The 18563-nt window shown below is 58.2% G+C and overlaps 1 protein-coding gene across 4 annotated transcripts; it reads right to left on the bottom strand.

Annotated features, from left to right (window-relative positions):
- Positions 1-2746: 2746 nt before the first annotated feature.
- Positions 2747-17029, bottom strand: RASGRP2 (RAS guanyl releasing protein 2). Of its 4 annotated transcripts, none has more exons than XM_045893378.3 (17): positions 16901-17029; positions 14917-15057; positions 14156-14258; positions 13446-13508; positions 12987-13121; positions 12045-12195; positions 11666-11839; positions 11388-11504; positions 10009-10290; positions 9033-9110; positions 8684-8806; positions 8241-8356; positions 4853-4994; positions 4552-4588; positions 4189-4365; positions 3141-3205; positions 2747-2964 (listed from the first exon to the last, which is right to left on the bottom strand). In XM_045893378.3, the coding sequence occupies exons 2-16, from the start codon at positions 14987-14989 to the stop codon at positions 3147-3149; spliced, it is 1830 nt and encodes a 609-aa protein (XP_045749334.1). In that variant the 5' UTR covers positions 14990-15057; positions 16901-17029; the 3' UTR covers positions 2747-2964; positions 3141-3146. The 4 variants fall into 4 exon arrangements, with proteins under 4 accessions (XP_045749334.1, XP_045749336.1, XP_054367832.1 ...); XM_045893380.3 differs by having other exon boundaries at positions 12987-13118; positions 16901-17028; XM_054511857.1 differs by lacking the exon at positions 16901-17029 and adding an exon at positions 15279-15297.
- Positions 17030-18563: the final 1534 nt, after the last annotated feature.

Raw genomic sequence — 18563 nt, 5'->3', positions numbered from 1 at the left:
GGAAGGGGACACCCCTTCCCTCCCTCAGCCAATCAAAGATGGACCTGGCACCTAGTGTGTGTACCACAAAGTTGGACCCTGGGCTTCTGAATGAGGCTGTGTGTGTGTGTGTACCAGACCATTCGGCCACCTCACCCAGAACCCTGATCTCTGTCGCAGGGCCCGTGATTTGCATAGCCTGTGGTAGGTGGCGCTTCTTTAGCCAGAGGCAACATGCAAGAACACTCACCTTCCACTACTAATGCATGCACGGGCACCCAGGGGCACACTCTCACAGCCATGCCCACCTATCCATGTGCACACAGGCATTCCCAAAGAGACACCCAGGGACAGTTGCAGAAATGCCCCACCGGGGCAAGATACCCACAGGAAGCACATGCTTGCCCAAGAACATACACCTACACATACAAACTTGAGCACACAAGTGCCCGCACACTTAGAGGTAAATGCACGCCCAGGGGAATAGGTGCACACAGAGGACTTGCTCACAGGGTCATTCTGTCCCCGTGAAGCACTTCGCACAGGAGTGGCCAATTACCGAGTAGATGGGCGGGGATCCCCACCCACAAAGTGGTCTTCCTCTCCAGACTGTGTGGGGGAGGAGGGGACCCAGACTGCAAGGGGCGTTTCCTAGAGGTCTGGAAGAGCGGTCCCTAAGCCAGGTCCCAGACTCAGAGGCCCACTCTGACCTTGGAAAGACCCTCAGCCTGGCCCCGCCAAGGCCACTAGAGGAGCCAGAGAATGGGAACTGCTGAGTCAGGGACTGTAGATGTGAAATAGCCTCTCTGACCCCACAGCCCACTGCCCCACCCATCCCCCACTGCTCACACACACACGCAAACATACACACACATACACAGACACAGACTTGCCCAGCCAGACACCAGGGCATGGAGAGACAGGCAGACAGGTGCAGGGACTCAGAGACTCTCTCAGACCCTTTTAGATGGGTGTAAAAAGGGATAGGAGGAGGACAGGGGCAGGGAGAGATGTAAGAGCGAGCATCTGTCTCCTGTCCCTACCCCCAGCTCCCTGGGCCACCTTTGCCCATCAAGGGCAGGAAAGGTCACCTGGCAGCTGCTGCACCTCCTGCCCCTCCTCCCAACTACAGGAATGTCTCCCCCCAAGGTCCAAGGTTCAGACTATCCATCGTAGTTGGGACCCACCACCTCCAGACAACCCCCCCCCCCCCCCGCAAAAAGGCACCCACTCAGTGTGGCCCTTCTCCCAGGCACAGTCCAGCAGGGACACACGGTAGGGGGAAATGCAGCAAATAGAGCGTGTGCATCTGTGCACACAAACACATGCACACACACACACACAATGTAAAGGCTCATACACCACATTCACACAGGCAACCATGAAATGACAGTCCCACGTTACGCTCCCGGGACAGGGCAGACCTGAGCCCACGTCTGCATTCACACACACACACTGGGAAGAGGCCAGGCTGGGGCTGAGGGCTGCAGGGAGGGGAGCCGACCAGGCTGCAGGGATGGAGGCAGTGCGGGAGGCGGGCGGCACAGGGAGCGAGCTGCTCTTCACAACACAATCGCCGTCTGTTGTTATAGCAACTCAGCCCCCAAATCGTGAAACGGATATTACAGCCTTCAGAGGGGGAAGGGCAGGAGGGGGCTGAGGACACTAGTGCAAGGGACCCGATGGGGGACAGGACTGGGGGCCTGGCAGAGGGCGGTGCTGCAGCTGAGAAGTAACAGGATGGGGGGAGGAGGTGACCTCAATGAGGAGTGGGCCAGGAGTGGGGTGTCAAGGGGAGAGGTGGGCATGGGGTCAGGGGACCCTGAGGGAGGGGCTGAGGCCATTGCTTTGCAGGTAGGAATTGGGGTACTCAAGCCTCCAACCCCAGGACAACCCACAGCTGCTGGAGGATACACCCCAGGTTGGGGGCTGAGGAGGTAACTCCCCCACTCTCCCGGGGGCTGCTTGGAGCCTGGCCCAGCTTCAGAATCTTTAGAAGACCCCCAGTCCACCCTCTTCACCCAGACCAGCCTAGAAGTGGTCTTAGCCTTCCTCAGGTAGCGGTGACCCCCAAAACCTCCGTGCTGCAAGCTCAGGAGGGAAGAGCTGGGCTGGGAGAGGCCACAGGAGGCTGAGAACAGGATCAATATGCATTTCCTCTGGAAGTCACGGTCCTTCCGGCTGGCAGCAGCACCAGGCCAGGAGGTGCAAGTTCAAGGAGTACACCCCCCACCCTGAAGCATGCAAGCCCAGCAGGGGCTACTGGGGCCTCGGCTGCCCTGGGCCCCACCCCTTCCCCTCCCCCCCCTCGGCCAGCACTCTGGGTTGCCCTCTCTCCCCCATGATTCTCTGCAGTGAGGTCCCCATTGCTGGAAGGATTCAAGCTGGGGCTGAAAAGCCACCTGTCAAGCAAGGGAATTTTGGCTATGGGCTGAAGGCTATGGTTATACATGACCACTGGGCCCAGCAATTCTGGGAGCAAAGAAGCACAAGCTTCAAGTTTTAGACACCCAAGATTCTGGACTCCTGGAGATTCTAGACCCTTCCCCAAATTGTTATATTACAAGGTTTTTTGGTTCTACAGTTCTAGCTCCCAATTCTAGTCCCCCTACAATTCCCAACACATGAGATTCCAGACCTCCCAAGATTCTCTGACTACAGAGTCCTAGACTCCAAGACTCTAGTCCCTATGATTACAGTTCTCGGCCCCCGCACCCCATCCCACCACTGCCCCCCCCCCCCGTGAAGATTCTAGACTGGGATGGTCTAGGTTAATTACATGGGCCTTTTTATTCCATCTGGAAAATACAAATATTCACAAGAGTCTGTACAACCTTAGGGACGCCAGCCCTGGCCCAACCCTCAGTTGCATGCTACCCTCACACCCGCCCCCCAGCCCCAGCCTGCTGCCCCAGCATCCCAGGCTTTCTGCTCTGGTCCAAGTCTTTTCTCCAAGGCAGATATGAGTGCTTGATCCAGTCACAGCTGGGAAGGAGAAAAAAAAACAACAACAAAATAGAGGTTGTAAGGAAGACCCTCCCCAAAAAAGTAGGAGTCCACCTGGCCTGGGCCATTTGGACAGAGCACCTGTTTACCAATCCCTCCCCCCCTGCCCCCATGCCCCAGCCCTCAGTGGCACAGGCTGTGGAGGGACGACTCACCATCCATTACAAGTGGATGTCGAATACGCCGTCCTCCACTCCCTGCACCTCCTCTTCTCGGATCTCTGCAGGGAAGGGGGGGGGGGTCACAGGAACAACACCTGGGTCATCATGCCTTTGGCAGTCCTTCCCCCACTCACATGAGGCACCCCACCCCATCGCGGAAGCAGGCCCATCCACCAAAAATCAATTCACCAAATGACCAATTGGCCCCATTTTTGAGGCTCTTTCTCTAAGTTTTCATTCCGCCGCAGCTTTTTCACAGCCACAGATTTGTAGTGCAGTTTGCTTAAAATGTCAATTTTGTGTGTGTTTCACATTTTAGACCCCCAGCACTTCTGGAAGGCTCAATGCAAATGGTTTCGTCTTTTCTATTTTTGAGGACTTATGCCTGATGCCTGCCTCTATTTTTGAGGACTTACGCCAATCCAAATGGTTGTGGTCAACTGCCTTAGACCCCCGTTTAACGTGGTTGCTCAGACTTTTCTTGGCAAAATAATCATTGGGGGAATTGTCATTCAGCAAACTGACCCTAAAGCCACCAGAGACTCCAAGAGAGCCGCCAAAGATGTTCGGGGCAAGGGACTTTTCTCAGAATGGTGTCCAGAGCAGCCAAAAAGGGAAATACAGGCAAATGGCTCACACAACTCCCTCTACAATCCATTGTCAATCCCCCTAACAAAGTAAGAGTGTGACTGGAATTTTTTCTTTTTTTTTTATGCCCAACATAGGGTTTGAACTCACTACCCTGAGGTCAAGAGTCACATGCTCTACGACTAAGCCAGCCAGGTGCTCCTGTGACTGAAATCTTGAAACCTCTTTCACTTTTACTCTTCTTTATGTATTAGCCTCTCTTAGCTTCAGAAAATAAAGGGTTCCCAGGCCCCCTTCTGGCCCCCTTACCTGTTCAACCCTTCTTTATCGCCCCACCAAAATAATAGAATTACAAACTCTGGAATGGTTTCCATCCTGGATAAGTTAATACTTTGCCAGAATGGCCCTGCCTTCCTCCCTTCAGAGACCAAAACAGAATGAGATCCCCTCTTACCTGGAGGCCGGGAGCCTCGCCTACTGGGGCGGGGCAGGGAGAAGCTGAAGGCCCGATGATGGGTGTGTGTGGGTGAGGGTGAGGGTGCAGAACCCTCCAGACTCACACTCTGGGCCCGGCGCCGGCACTCAACTGACAGACGGTCTCTGCACTGCTTGTGGCAGTTCACACCACAGGCTGGGGGAGGCAGAGGGGGAGCCCAGCCAGGGCCATTTGTCAGAACAACCCTCATCCCGTTCTCCAGGCCTCCACCTCTCCCCAGCTTCTTTTGCTCTTGAGCAGCTGCCCCACCGAAATAAGAATCCCTACGCAGAGAGTAACTCTTCCCCCGCCCCTCAAATTCCGCCCACCAGCCCTGCTCACCTCGGCATTTGAGGCCCTGCTTGTAGATGCCCAGGATCTGAAATAGAGGAGGGGGCCGTGCTGGGGAAGAGGTCTTTAGAGCTAATGACTCTACGTCTTCCTTCCCAAGGGCAGGGACTGGGACTGACCCTCTCTGGGCCCCTCTCAGGGCTAGTTAGGCGCAGAACAGCGAGAGGAAAGACAGTCGGTATCAATACGGTTTGCCCCGGCTGAGAAGCGTCCAGCAGGGGCGGGGCCGGAGGGCGCGCGGGGCGGGGGGAGGGGCCAGGGCCAGAGGGGCGTGGCTTGGGCGGGGGCTCACCAGGGCCTTGCAGTGGCGGCAGGCAACCGGGCGCAAGGAGTTGCTCTCCTGGAAGTTGTGCACGAAGCCCATGCGGCCGCCCAGCACGGAGCTGGAGCGCAGGAAGTAGGAGACCATCTCCTCCCTGCTGATGCAGCCATCCCTGTCGGGGGAGGGGGAGCGCCTCAGGTCGGGCCCGCCCCTGGACCACCCACCAACCGGCCTAACCCATCCCACTGGGAAGCTCCCTACCAAGTAAAAGATCCTCACCCAACTCCTGATTTTGGATTTGGAGTCCTGGTGCAGGAAAGACTACGCTCGCCTTGGAGTCAGGCAGATGCGCGGGCTGCTACTAACTACTTGTGTGGTCTTGGGCAAGTCACTTGCCCCACTACCAGTCACCCCCCAGGTTTCCTCCCCCCCGAAAAATGGGGATCATAATTCCTGCCCTGGCCGCTTCACAGACTTGGGGTGGACACTAACTAAAAGGGCTGTGCGCTTGCCCACGAGATCATCAGCTTTTGTTTTCCAAAGTGAGCTCTTTGGAACACCAGTGGGGAGCCCTGAGAATTAAAAGAGATTTGTGAGGAGCTGCGGGACCGGGCAAGACTGGCAAAAGCCGCCTGCGCCTCACTCTCATGTGAGTGTCAGAAGGACACCTGCAGTCAGGGTTCCCCACATAATCCAGGGCTGCCCACAGAACCCTTTTCTCGCCCATCAACGTATAGTAGGGCAAGAGTGAGCATGTGCTTGGGAGACAGACCTCAGTTCAAATTCTGGTCGGCTACTTCCTGGCTGTGTGATCTTTGGGCTAGTTAATCTCCCTGTGCCTCAGTTTCTGCTTCTACAAATGGGGACTGTGATAATCCCTGCACCTCAGAGGGTTTGTGTGAGGATTCAGTGAGGCAGGTGCATAGGAAGCATTTACAACAGTGTCTGTGTAGTTAGCGGGTCCTGGGCCACCAGGAGCTCTTTCCGGCAGGGTTGGTCCTTGTTGGAAGCTCCTGCCCATTATATCTGGGGCTCCATGACCTGACCCAGGCGACTGACCCTTCAGTTCAATGGGGCATGGGGGCCCCTGGCCATCTAGAAAACAATATCACCCTAGATTCCTACCTCCACACTGTGCATGAACATTAAATCTTCATCGAACTGAGAACACTAATGTAAAAAAATAAAATTATTAAAGTATCTGAAAAGGTGTAAGAGAACAACTTTGTAATTTCCAGGAGATGAGGGTCTTTCTACACATAACACAAATCCGAGAAGCCATAAAGGAAAAGACTGACATATTGAGCACACGACATTTTTTTTAAATTTTATATGGCAAAAGACAACATAAATGACAGACTGGGAGAAAATATTTGCAAACACATTCAACAGCAAAGGGTTAATATTCATTAACAGAGATTCTGAAAATTGATGAGAAAAAGACCAATGAACCCGGTGGAATAATGGAGAAAGAATATGAACAGGCAATCCACAGAATAAATATAAGAGGCCAATAAACATATGAAAAGATATCCTACCCCCACTGGTATTGGAGAGATTCAAATTTAACCAAGACACCATTTGCCAATTAGATTGACAAAATTGTAAAGCTTATTATAGCGTCCACTGCTGGCAGGGAAGTTGGGAAATGGGCACTTGCTCACTGCTGATGGGGGTGCAAACTGACACAACCTTGCCTGAGGTCACTTTGGCAGTCTCTCTCCTAATTTAGAATGTGCATATCTTTTGATCCAATTATCCCACTTCTAGGAATTTCTCCTACCAAAATAGTGACCTGAGTGCAAGGGTACAAAGAGGTTCACAGCAGCATGGCATATATTAATAGCGAAAAACTGGGAACAGTCTACATGTCCGTCAGTAGGAGAATGGTGAGGCCAATGACGGCCCCACTACACCGTGGGGCTATGCTGCAGTTATTCTAAAGAATGAGGTCATTCTGCATAAAGCAGCATGGAAAGCTGTCCGTGATAAAGGGTTAGGTGGAAAACAAAAACAAAAGCAAAAAACCAAGATGTACACTTCCATCAAGACAGCGATTGAACAACAACAACAACAACAACACAAAAACCTGAAAATCCTACTGCTACAAATACATAGAAAATCCTAGTTAAAATACATCCACATTTGCTTTAAGGGCATAGGTGAGTTTTCGAGAAAGAAATGGAAATCCCCAAGTTGCAGAAACAAAGAGCGAGCTTCAAGCTGACGCAGGGAGTAGGGACCAGATGTTGAGGCTGCCCCAGGAGGGGGTTGCTGGTCTCCCCAGTAAGCCCGGTGCTGGGTCTTGATACCCAGATGCTGGGCTTTGATACCCAGATGCTCTGGGCACAAGGCTTGGGGCGTGCAGAAGGTGGGGAGTTAAGGCTGAGACCCCGCGTGAAGCTATATCCAAGGTCTCCAAGGGCTGCAGCCTCACTGAAAGTGTGACCTGGAAAAAAATCCACCCACCAACGCAGGGACCTAACCTAGAACTCGGGCTCAGTTCTGGTAGCAGAAACTAAGCAACTACAACCAGCACGATGGGCAGAGCCAGATTCGTACGATAATCCTGTTTGCCCACGGAACAGACCCAGACAAACAGAATCTGTGTCAATTTGCACATACATGGAAAAAAAAAAGACTGGAAGGATACTCTGTTGCCAAGCCAGTAACATTGCTAACAAGTTATTAGGGATAATATAACCTCTTCTGATGGGAAAGAGGGGGGAAAAGAAGAAGGGGATTTTCACTTCTTACTTCATAGGCTTTGTTCACTATAAGTCTATTTTACTACCTGATTTCTTTTTCACCATGGAGTGCTGCAGTATGAAAAAAAAACAAAAACAAAAAAACAAAAAAAACCCACCAGATTTTTTGAAACATGAATAACATTAAAATATAACTCGACCCGAGATGGCCTGTAAATTTTGACTGGAGTTTTGTCCGCTCAGCAAAACAGGGATATGAACATGGTTGCGGGGGGGGAGGGGGCATGTTTAACCTACTTCAGAGAACCAGCTGTTTGTCCAAATTGTCAGGATGTGAATTGTTGATAAGCAAGTGGGTGCTGCTAATTACAGGCCTTTCTTTTCTATTCATTAAAACAGGCTACCCAGGAGTTGAACTTGCCCACACTTTTTGCCAGCTGTGAGTTCCACAAATAAAGTGGCATTTATGTCCCCAGGCCACAGTCTTTGCGAGATTCAGGTGGAGCCCCCCATCTGTCTGATGAGTGAGGGAACCCTGTGCTGCTATAGCTGGAAGCCTCCCCCCTCCCCAATAAGAGCCCCTCCCCACATTGGTAGCTTCCTCTGCCGAGATCGTCTGGTTCAATGGCCTCCTCTTGCACAGGAGGAAGCTGAAACCGGAGGGGAAGTGAGCCTGCCTTCCCTCTCCCCCAGCCCCCTGCCCTCCTCACTGGTTCTGGTCGAGGTCCCCAAAGGCGCTGAGGTAAGGGAAGTTCCCACGGATGATCTGGAACTCTTCCTGGGAGATGTGGCCATCCCCATCGACGTCAAAGTTCCGGAACACAGACTGGAGCACACGGAGGGACACACAAGGGCAGGAGCATAAAACAAGCATCAGCCCCGTCCTGCCCATATTCCCAGTCCACATTAGGAAGGGTGTCTCAGATGTGGGTGGCTCCCCCTCTCCCCTTTCATCTCCCTCTTCCATACCCCCACACCAACCCCACCCACTGGCTGTGCCCCGTGCCTTCTGGAGACTGAGCACTGGCCCTTGAACATGGCACTGGTGTGACTCCAAGGGCAGTGGCCTGGCACGATCGCTCTTGATTGGCCTGTGCTATGGGCTTGTCCCCCAGCCCCACAGGAGCCAGAGCAGGCGGCCACAGAGTCTCACCTCCACCATCTTCTCGATGTGCTCCACCACGAGTGCCTGATCCAGCTTGGGTTTGGCAGCTGAGGTCCACTCATCCAGCACTGGGGGTCGGGGAGGCGGGGTGCAGCTTGTGGGGCTGGTTGGCTATGGGAATGGTCAGGACTGAGCGAGGGCCAGAGGGAGGGAGCCCAGGGCCCAGGAGAGCAGAGGGAGGGAAGCCCTGGGGAGAAGAGAGCCCACCCAACAAGCTGGAGAGGTGAGGTATCCTCTAAGAGCTCTGCTTGCCCTCATGTCCCGGGATTTTCAGGAAGGGCAGAGGTAGGAGAGAAAGAGGTGGGCAGAGTGGAGAAGCAGCGATTCCCTGTCTCACCGAGGACTTGGAGCGTGGCTCCCGCTGCAGCGACAGCTGGTAGAGTTCATCCTCCGTCTGATACTGATCCAGGGATACCTGGGACACACACAGGTCTGATCACACCCACTGCCCCTGCTGCCCTCAGGAGCCCACTGTCCAGAGCCCAGGGTCACAGGTCCACCTAGAGGCCACAGCTCAGCCTAGAACCCAGTCCAGAAGCTAGACTCACGACAAAGGCCAGCTTAGAACATACCCCAGCAGGGCGCCTGGGTGGCTCAGGCTTGATTTTGCCTCAGGCCGTGATCTCAGTGTCATGAGACTGAGCCAGCAACCACACGCCAGGCTCTCCCACAGACCAGAAGCCACATCTTGGCCCAAACCCGGAGCACAATGCACTGCCAAGAATCCAGCCCAGAATCCAGGTCAGAACACAGCCAAGAGCTCTGAGATAAAGCCCCAACCTAGAACCCAACCCAACATCCAGAATCCAGCTCAGATTTCAATCCTGATCCCAGTCCAGAGCCTAGAAAGAGCGAAGAAGTCACTCTAAACCCAAAACCCAAGCCCCAGCTCCATGTCTAGAACCTAATCCAGATCTAGACTAGAACTTCACTCTCATCCTAGACCCCAAAACCAAGTCCAAGTCTGGGCTTGAGCTCAAGGCCATGTTTAGAAGCCACCCCTGCACCCAGAACCCAGAGCTGGGCCCCAAGCTTTGAACACAGCCCATTTCCAGGAACTCAGCCCAGGACCCAGGACCCGCTTCAAGGCCCAGCACAAAAAGCCCACATGGCAGCCTTGAACTCAGACCTCCGTCCATAGCCCCGTTCAGAGCCTGGAACTCATCTCCGAGTCCACTCCAAACCCTGGAGCCCAGGCTGGATCTCAGTCCCTCTCTCAGAACCTCGAACTCAAGGTCAAGCCCACAGCAAGACCAGGTGTGGTTGTCACCCTGGTGCCCAGCCCCCCAGCATCCCTGCCCCCAACGCCTCACCGTGAGTAGGCTCAGCAGGTCGGGGTTGGCCTGCACCGGTGGCCGAAGGCTGGTCACCATGGCCAGCTCCTCCAGGATGCTGAAGAGCTGCTTCATCTTGGCGCCATTAAGTCGGGTCCGGGCAGGGTCCAGCCAGTCAGGCAGTGCCAGCTGCAGGGCCACCAAGTCCTTGAGGTGTACACCCAGGATGGGAAAGCGGAAGCCCACACAGGCGGCCAGCCGGCGCCGATAGTTGCCGTAGTTGCCCGTGGCCGTCACTAGTTCTGTCAGACCTTCCCAGAGCTGGGGGGGGGGGGGCGGGGGGGTGCAGAAGGCAGAGGGTCACCCCCACCCCCACACCCACACACCCCATTGGCTCAACTACCCTCCCACCCCCCAGCCCAGGAAATGTGGGAGGGGATGAGGAGTCAGAGGCAGGGGTGGGTGAAAGGTGAAAAATCCTCCCTCACTGTCCCCCGACAGTGTCTCCCCAGAGGGTCAGAGTTCATAGGTCATGAGCTCAAGGGAACACCCACAGCCCAATACCACACCTCTGCACCAGGCCTGGGCATGGACTATCATCAATATCTCACAAGAGAAGAAACTGAGGCTCAGGGAGGCAACAGCACAGGAGAAAGATCCAGAAGAGTGTTCCTAGCTGTGTTGTTTGTGACAGCCCACACTGGAAAGACCCCCAAATGTTCAACAGGAGAATGGATCTATACATTGTGGTAGACTTACAATAAAATATCATATGGCAACAGAACCGAATGAACAACTGCTCCAAGTAACAGAATGTAAGAATGAAAGAAGCAAGACATAAAATAACATACAACAGGATTCCATTCATAGAAAATCCAAAAACAGGCGACAAAAACCCCGCATTGTTTGGAGAGTCATACGTAAGTGGTACAGCTATAAAGAAAAGCAAGCCCATCATCATTACGAAAGTCATGACATCGGTTACCTCTGATGGGGAGGGAGTTATGCTCTAAGGTGCTGGGAGCTTCGGGGGCTGGCAATGTTCTATTTCTTGACCTGGGTGGTAGTTACAGAGGCGTTTTCTTTACAATGTTTCTTTAATCTGTACATATGCTTTCTATACGTCTCTGTACGTACGTCACCCAATATGTGAAAAGGTAAATATAAGAAGAGGAGAAAAGCGCAAACTTTGGGGTCAGGCAGACCTGTGAGCCCTCACTCTGCCACTCTCACTGTGTAACCTAGGTAGAGCATTGAACCCCTCCGAGCCTCAGTTTCTGTATCTGTCAAATGGGGACAGGAGTGGCCAGCCCCCAACACTACTGGGAGTTCTCAATGAGGCCAGACCTGGGAAGGCTGGCCCTGCAGGCTTGATGAGGCTCTTCCCCTGACACCCCCCCCCTTGGGGTCCCAGGCACCTTGATGGTCTCAGGGCTAACATGACTGTGGGTCTCCTTGAGGCGGGATATGGAGCTATGGCTCAGGCCTCCGACCACCGCCATCAGCGTGTTGAAATTCTGCAACTGCAACAGCTTCTGGGGGTGGGGGGGAGAACGAGGAGGGGCAAGGCAGTGAGTCACTGGACAAGACCCAGGATTTGGCCCAGCTTTTCTGGAAAGGAGGCAGCAGGTGAGTGGAAAGGGGGAGTCGCCCTCCTGGCCCCCAGGGAGCTTAGGAGAGGGGGAGAAGCAAGCACCTCTGCCACATGGACGAAGTGCGTGATGACCAGGGCCCGCTGAGGGGCCGTGGGCTTGCTGAGGATCATGAGCTGCACCCACTGCGAGACACTGTTGAAGAGGGAGATGAATCGCTCCAGGACCGGGTTGTCCACGGTGCAGCCGTGGGTCACGAAACTGTGATAGTCCTGAAACTGGGGGCAGGAGTGGCCTCAGCCCCGCCGGGCCCTTCCCCTCACAGATGGCCACTCCTCACCCTCCAGCTGCCCGTGATCGGTTACACTGAAACCCCTGACCCACCCCAGGACCCTGCCTACCCCAGTGGACTGACCCCATTCCCCCTGGGACCCTCACCCCAGCCCACACTCCACCCCCTGACTGAAGGCCCTTGGGCCGCACCAGGATCTTGCAGAAGGAGCGATACTCCAAGTAGGTGAGATGTTCTGCCAGCTCCATGGGCTCCAGGTGGTCGAACAATAGAGACATCTTTCGCTTTTTCTGTCCTACGGGGTTCCGCTGGGTCACCTGCCTCTTCCACTTGTAGGTGGGGCTGGGAGGTGGGGCAGGGGCAGTGAACCCTTTGCTGGAGACGCCCCATCCCGTGCGGCCCCACACTCATGCAGACACACCACTCAGGCTGACAGAGGACCTACGCCATCTGAGGCACTGTGCAGGACACTGAGGTCCCCCGTCCCAGCAACTCCTGCAATCTCCCCCTCGTCATGCACTCAGGTACTGTGCTAGGCGCTGGGGGGACAGAGATGAGCAAGACACAGTTCCTGCCCTTGAGGAGCTCACAGTCGACTGAGGGAGACAGACACAAAAACAAACAATCACAAAACAGCATGGCACATATACAGGTCTTTGCATGGGGCGGCAGGGGTGGGCGGGGGGTCTGCACACAGGGCTGTGGGGGGGAACACAGGAGGGAATGACAAATTCTGCCCTGGGAGGCCTCCGAGCCCTCCGAGCCCAGAGACACTCCACACTTGAGCGGAGTCTTCACAACAGAGAGAGGCAGGCAAGGGGACCCAGATGAGCAGAGCACCATGGTGGGAAGGGAGGCAAGGCTGGAGAATGGTGAGCGGACCGTGCAGCTGTGGTATGGAGGGCGTGGGATGGGAGTGGGCTGTGGAAAATGAGGCAGGAATGCCAAGCTGGCCGGAGACTACCAAAGGCCTTAATCCCCGGCCGAGACATTGTGAAGGTGACAAGGAGCCATAGGTTTTCAAGCAAGAGAGTGACATGACCCTCACTCATTCAGGTCAACAAACATTTATTAAGCACAGATGGTGTGGGATGCTGAGTGCCCTCCCCAGCCCTCTAGCTCGCCCCACGCACACACTCTCGATGTCAATGAGGCTGCTGTGCCGCCGGTTCCCTTCTTGGTCGAGCAGAGCCTTCAGCTCCTTGATCTGCTCAGCGAGCTCAGGGTTCAAGTCAAACTCTGCTGGGAAGGCTGAGATCCAGTACCTGCTAGAAGCTTCGAGTCACCCAAGGCAGTCCTTCCCCAACCGTACCCGGAGACCGGAGCTCCCCAGAGAGGGGGAAAGAGCCCCAAACTGTGGTTCCCCTCCACCGCAGGGCTCATTCCTTCTCCACCCCCGCTGTGCAGATCCAAAAACCCAGGCCCACACCAGCAAGGGGCAAGCCTGCAGCGCACACCCACCATGGACAGAGCGGGGACTCAAACCCACACGACCAACTCCCAGAACGTGCCCTTTCCACTCCTTCAGGCCAGTCTGAGGCCTGAGAGAAGGAAGCAAGAGGAGGGGACAGAGCCCCCAAAGGAAGCCTCACCTGACCAGGTGGCATGTTTTCACCTGCAGCGAATTGGAGTTGTCCTTCCGGGATTGTTGGTAGGTGAAGGAGAGTTAAGGAAATCGAGAATGGAGACTAATTCTAGAAAGGGAGGCAGGGGAAGGTTCCGAGTTCCGGAGGGAGGCTGAAGGCCCGGTCTTTTTCTGTCGCTTTTTCTGTCCTACGGGGTTCCGCTGGGTCACCTCCCTCTTCCACTTGTAGGTGGGGCTGGGAGGTGGGGCAGGGGCAGTGAACCCTTTGCAGTGAACCAGAAAAAGGAGGCTGAAGGTCCTAGGAGAAATACTGGGGGCGGGATCTGGGGTGGGGCCTGTCGGAAAGGGGCTGAAGGCTGGGGGGGTGAGGGGTGAGCTTTGGGAGGGTGCACAGCTGAGAAGGGGGCCAGGTTCTGGGGGTGGCTCAAAGCATGGCCTGGGTCCCGGGAGAGAGGCCAGAGGACGGACCTGGGCTGGGAGTAGGGACAGGTCCTAGACTGTAGGGAGCAGGAGAGCAAAGCCCAGGTTGGGGAGGGGGCGGGGCCTGAGTCGAGAGGAGGAAAGGGGTGGAGCCTAGGCCTTGGAGAAAGGCTGGGCCAAGCCTGAATTCTAGGACCTAGGAGGGGCTCGCGAAGCCCAATCTTGGCGTGGGCTGGGCAACCGGGCTCCCTCATGGACTGGGACTGCGGGGCCCATGGCGAGGCCTGCGAAGGATATATGTGGAGCAGTTTTGCCGCCAGCTGAGAAGAAGGGATGTACCAAGGGTGCATCATGAGGAACATGCGCACCAGCTGAGGATCCCGTACCTTCCCGGAGTCATCTAACTCCGAGGGGTCAGAGAGAAGCGGGTTGACCCTTGGTCCCGTAGCTGTGATCCCTCAAGCCTACCTCACAGCCCCACCGGATATCTGGCCCCCCGCCCATCACCTGCTTTCCCAGGACTCTGAAACCAGTAGGCAGACGAGAGAGAGAAAAGGTAGGGTGGGAGAGGGATAAGGCAGGATCCGAAGAACTGGAGGAGGGGAGCATCTGACCCGGCCCATCGTCCCGAGGGGAACCAGCTGGGGCGGAAGAAGCCTGGGTTCCCCAGGGTCAGGAATCCAGAGGTCATTTCCTGAGTGCTTGGGGGAAGGGGCACCCCTTCACCAGATAAGCTGCCCCCCATCAGCCGGAAACAGCTCCCAGGCCGGAGATAGAGAGTTCCTCCGGATCCTCCGGGGAGACAGATAATGCTCCTCATGGGCCAGAGTCTGGGGATCCCACCCCTCTCCCTTCAAAGCCGGCATACTAGGGAAGGGAAACAATCTTTCTGAAGCGTAGGGATCTCTCTACCCTGTGACGAAGAGCAGGCTTTCGTTAAAAAGGTTGCAGGATGCGGAACTGGGTGGTCTAGGCCAGGGGTCTGTCCTGGGAGGCAGGGACCCCGCTTCAGGCTCGGGGCTGGGCTCAGGCTGGGTGTGCCCTCCCGTGCCACTCACCGAAGGCTTCGATGCAGCCGCGGAGCAGCTCCTCCACTGTGCAGCCCTTGTCCAGGTCTAGGGTGCCCGCCATGGCTGCCGGAGCGGGTAGGCTGGACCAAGCTGCACTCCGGAGCCTCCCACGGGGCTCGGACCGGACCCCTGTCCCGGGAGAGGCAGAGAGGGAGTCTGCGGAGGCGCGGCGGGTGGCGGGGGTGGGTTCGAGTCGCCGGGCGGGGCGGGGCGGGGCGGGGCGGGCACGCCCCCTGCTGGGCAGGGGCGGAGTCGTCCCCTGCGGCCACTCCCGGGGTTAAACGGTCTGGCCCGGGGATGGTGCAACCCACCAGTTGGGAAACCGACCGGCCGAGAGGCTTCCGGCTCACCCTCGGAGTCACGGGAAGGCCGAGGGGGGCTCCCCGGGGATGGGGACGAGCCAGGACTCCGGGGACTGGTTTGTGCCCCAGCCCGTGGTGGGCCCTCTTCCCTCGCGTCCTCTCCCCAGAGGCACCTGCAGCACCCCGCGGCTCGGCTCCGCGCCCCTCCCGCTTCCCTCCTGCCACAGCCTCCCTTCCCCCGCAGGGTTATTTTGGGAACCCAGAGCCTGAGGGGACCTCGGAGGAATTTCTCCCTGGGATGGGAGGGAGGGAGGAACCCAGGCGTCCTGCCCGCATCGCCCCCTCCTGGGCTCCCGAGGAGGGGAGGCGGGGCTGTGGCAGCCCCCAGGGGCCTTCCCCTGGGGAGGCGAGCTGGAGTGGAGAAGAACATTCCTGGGGCGGGGTGGGGGGGGGAGCCCGCGGCGGCCGGGAGGCGTCAGCGGGAAGCCTGAGCCTGGGAACCGCGCGCTCCCAAGCCACCTCCTCAGTGAAGGCCCCAGGGGTCCGGCCTCAGCCCCTTCAGCCGACCGTCTTCCTCCCCAGCCGGAGTTCCTGACCCAGGCCCCCACACTGCACAGTCGAACTGGGAGCGCACACAGAGGCCGGCCACATTCGAGCACACAGAGAAGGGTGCCCAGAAGGGGGCGCTAGCGCCGTGAGGGGTGGAGAATGCCGGGCTGAATCCACCAGCAACTCCAGTCACTGGCAGGGACACACACCCATTCTATACCCGAGGCCAGGGGCTAATATTGGGGTGTAAGACACCCGCCCCTCCCCCGACACACACACCCGAGCCTCAGCCACTTGCCTCCCATCCTCTGTCTCAGACACACAATGGCACTCACACCCCGCACACACCTGCAGGAAGGAACCCTCTGGCACACATACCCAGCCTTCCAGCCCAGAACGCAAACCCGTTGATGGGGCCAGTTCCCGGACCTGCAGCTCACTCGAGCCAGGCCAGCCTGGAGTTCCGCGGCCACAGAGGCGCTGGACCGCACACGTGTGCACACACACGAGACAGGGCACCTACACGCATGCACACTCCCACACACGCACACACCCCCATGGGTGCGCACACACGCCCATTCCGCCGCCCCCCCTCCTTCATCCGCAGTCCAGCACAAGCTCTGCGGCCGCAACGCCCTGCCAGCCCTCATCCCCGGACGCTGGCAGGGCCTGGCCCCACGAAAGGGTACCCCGCCCCTACACAAACTCCCCCGGGGCTGGAGGGGGGCTCCTCTCCTGAGTTCTCCGGCAGACTTTCCTAGGAGCCACCCATAGCCAACCCCGTCTAGCCCTGCTGCTGCCTCGCTGCGTGACCTTGAGAGTCACTTGGCCTCTCGGAGCCTCAATTTTCTCATCTGTCAAGTGGGGGGGGCCCGCGGGAGAGAAGGTCCCGCTGGGACGTGGCTGGGAAGAGCCGGATGTGCCGCGGATGCCGCCCCCTCCCGCGGGTTGTCCAGGGCGCTTCAGCTCTCTCCCTCCCACCCCGGACCCGGCCGCAGACTCTGCACCCACCAATCCACCCGCTGCCCCCAGCCCGCCGGCGTCGCCCGGCGGGGAGGGGGAGCCCTAGGGGCCCGGCCGCCCTCTTCTGCCCAGCGCCCCGCCCGCTCTCGCTCACTCACTCTTGGGACCCGCGGCACGGAGCCCGCACCCGGCCGGGCCGGCGCCACCTCGGTGCGCTCCCGCCCGCCGGCCTCGCTGCGGCTGCGGCTCCCGCCCGCTCTCCGCGCCGCGGCCCCGCTTCCCGCCGCCCCGCCCCCGCCCCCGCGCCGCGGCCGCCCCCTCCCCTCCCCGCCCCTCCCGCCCCTGCGCGGGGCTCCGCACCGCCGGCTGCCCCTCCCCCTACCGGGGGCTCCCTCTCGCCCCGCACGCGGCGGGCCCTGCGGCAGCTTAACCCCTCCCCTGCCGCGGCGCCCGGGAGGCCAGGGCCGCGGGCTGGGGCTGCGCCACCCGCCGCGCGGAGGGTGGGCGAGTGGAGGTCAGGCCTCGCGGGACGTGGAGGGGGGAACTAAACCGAGAGCCCTCTCCCCCAACCCAGACGCCCCTATGCCCCCCGCCCTGCCTGGTGTTGGGCAGAGGAAGCCGGGAGGGGCAGGAAGCGGACTGCGGTGGGGAAGGGGCGCCCCGCCCAGCCCCCGGCCCGGGTTCCTGTTTTCGAGACAAACAGTTCCCACGGGGCTAACCGGACCCGGGGCCGGGCGTCTTCCTGCGGGCAGAAGGGGGCACAGACCTGGTAGAGATCGGGGGCGTGGGGACAGCGGGTCCTTGTGATAGCCTGGAGCAAGGGCTAGGAACATTTTGGGGACAGGGGCCTGTGGGAGGGAGGAATGAAAACGCGGCTACCTGAAAACGTGGCCTCGGTGTCTGGGGTTGGGGGCGGGGGGCTCCAGTTCACACAGGGGGGACGGGCCCCGGAAGCCTGGCTCCCCACGGGGCCAGATGGGAAGGGGCAGCTGCAAGCCGCGGGTAGGTTCTGCGCAGCTTGGAGACTGGAAACCGGTGTGCGGGTCCCCCCACCCCCGGCAGGGAGGAACTTGGGAGGGGCAGCCACAGGCAGTTGGGGTCCCCACAAGCCAGGCCCAGGGGAGCCGGTAACCATTTCCGGCGGTTTGGGTTCAAACACACTCACTGTGAAACCACGGGCCCCAAACCTGCCTTTCGAGGCTTGCCCCTTCCTGCTTCAGGGCTAGGGAAGCAAAACCTCCCCTACACCTCAGTCTTGGTAATATGAGGCCCAGAAACAGGCCGTTTCTGGTCCTCAGTTTCCCCAAAGTGGGAGGGGGCAACACTGACCTAGCCTAGACGGTCTGTGAGTGTCCCCCGCCCTAACTCCCCGACTTCAGACCAAGCGTAGCCACCTGCTTAGAGACCCTTAAACGCCGCAGTGGGGCGGGGCTAAGGGCGGAGTCAAAGGGCACCACCCACCCACAGGCTCCTCCCCCTCCCAAGTCCTGCCCGGGACGGCGTGGATCCTCGGTAGTCCCGGAGGCGTCTGCCCAAGTCCCAGCTCCCGGCCCCGGTGGGCTCCACCCAGGAGACGCCCCGCCCTCGGCCAGCCTGGCAGGCCGCTGACCTAGTATGGACACAGCTCTGGGAAGAGAGGCGTGGAGGGTGACGCCTGAAGGAGGCTGGAGAGTCTCGGGCCCCGCCCCCATGGGCTGCCCCCTCCTTCCGAGGGGACGCACCTGCGGGTGGAGGGGTGGGGCACGGTGACTGCGCTGCGGCTGTTACGCCTGCCCAGAGCTAAAAATATTTCCCAACAGACAGAGGCAGAAGGAGGCTCCC

This window comes from Mirounga angustirostris, unplaced genomic scaffold (genome assembly GCF_029215605.1).
Source record: "Mirounga angustirostris isolate CCGP_5_RB_7025 unplaced genomic scaffold, mMirAng1.0.hap1 SCAF_13, whole genome shotgun sequence".
In the NCBI taxonomy this organism is placed as follows: Eukaryota; Metazoa; Chordata; class Mammalia; order Carnivora; family Phocidae; genus Mirounga; species Mirounga angustirostris.
This window is presented reverse-complemented; position numbering and strand designations above follow the sequence as displayed.

Excerpts from the sequence above, each read along its gene's own strand:
- RASGRP2 (XM_045893378.3), bottom strand. The coding sequence starts at position 14,989 with ATGGCGGGCACCCTAGACCTGGACAAGGGCTGCACAGTGGAGGAGCTG. Across the intron at positions 10,291-11,387 it reads TTAGCCCTGAGACCATCAAG|CTCTGGGAAGGTCTGACAGA; the intron begins GTGCCTGGGACC and ends CCCCCCCCCCAG. Across the intron at positions 4,366-4,551 it reads GCAGGGCCTCAAATGCCGAG|CCTGTGGTGTGAACTGCCAC; the intron begins GTGAGCAGGGCT and ends TGCCTCCCCCAG.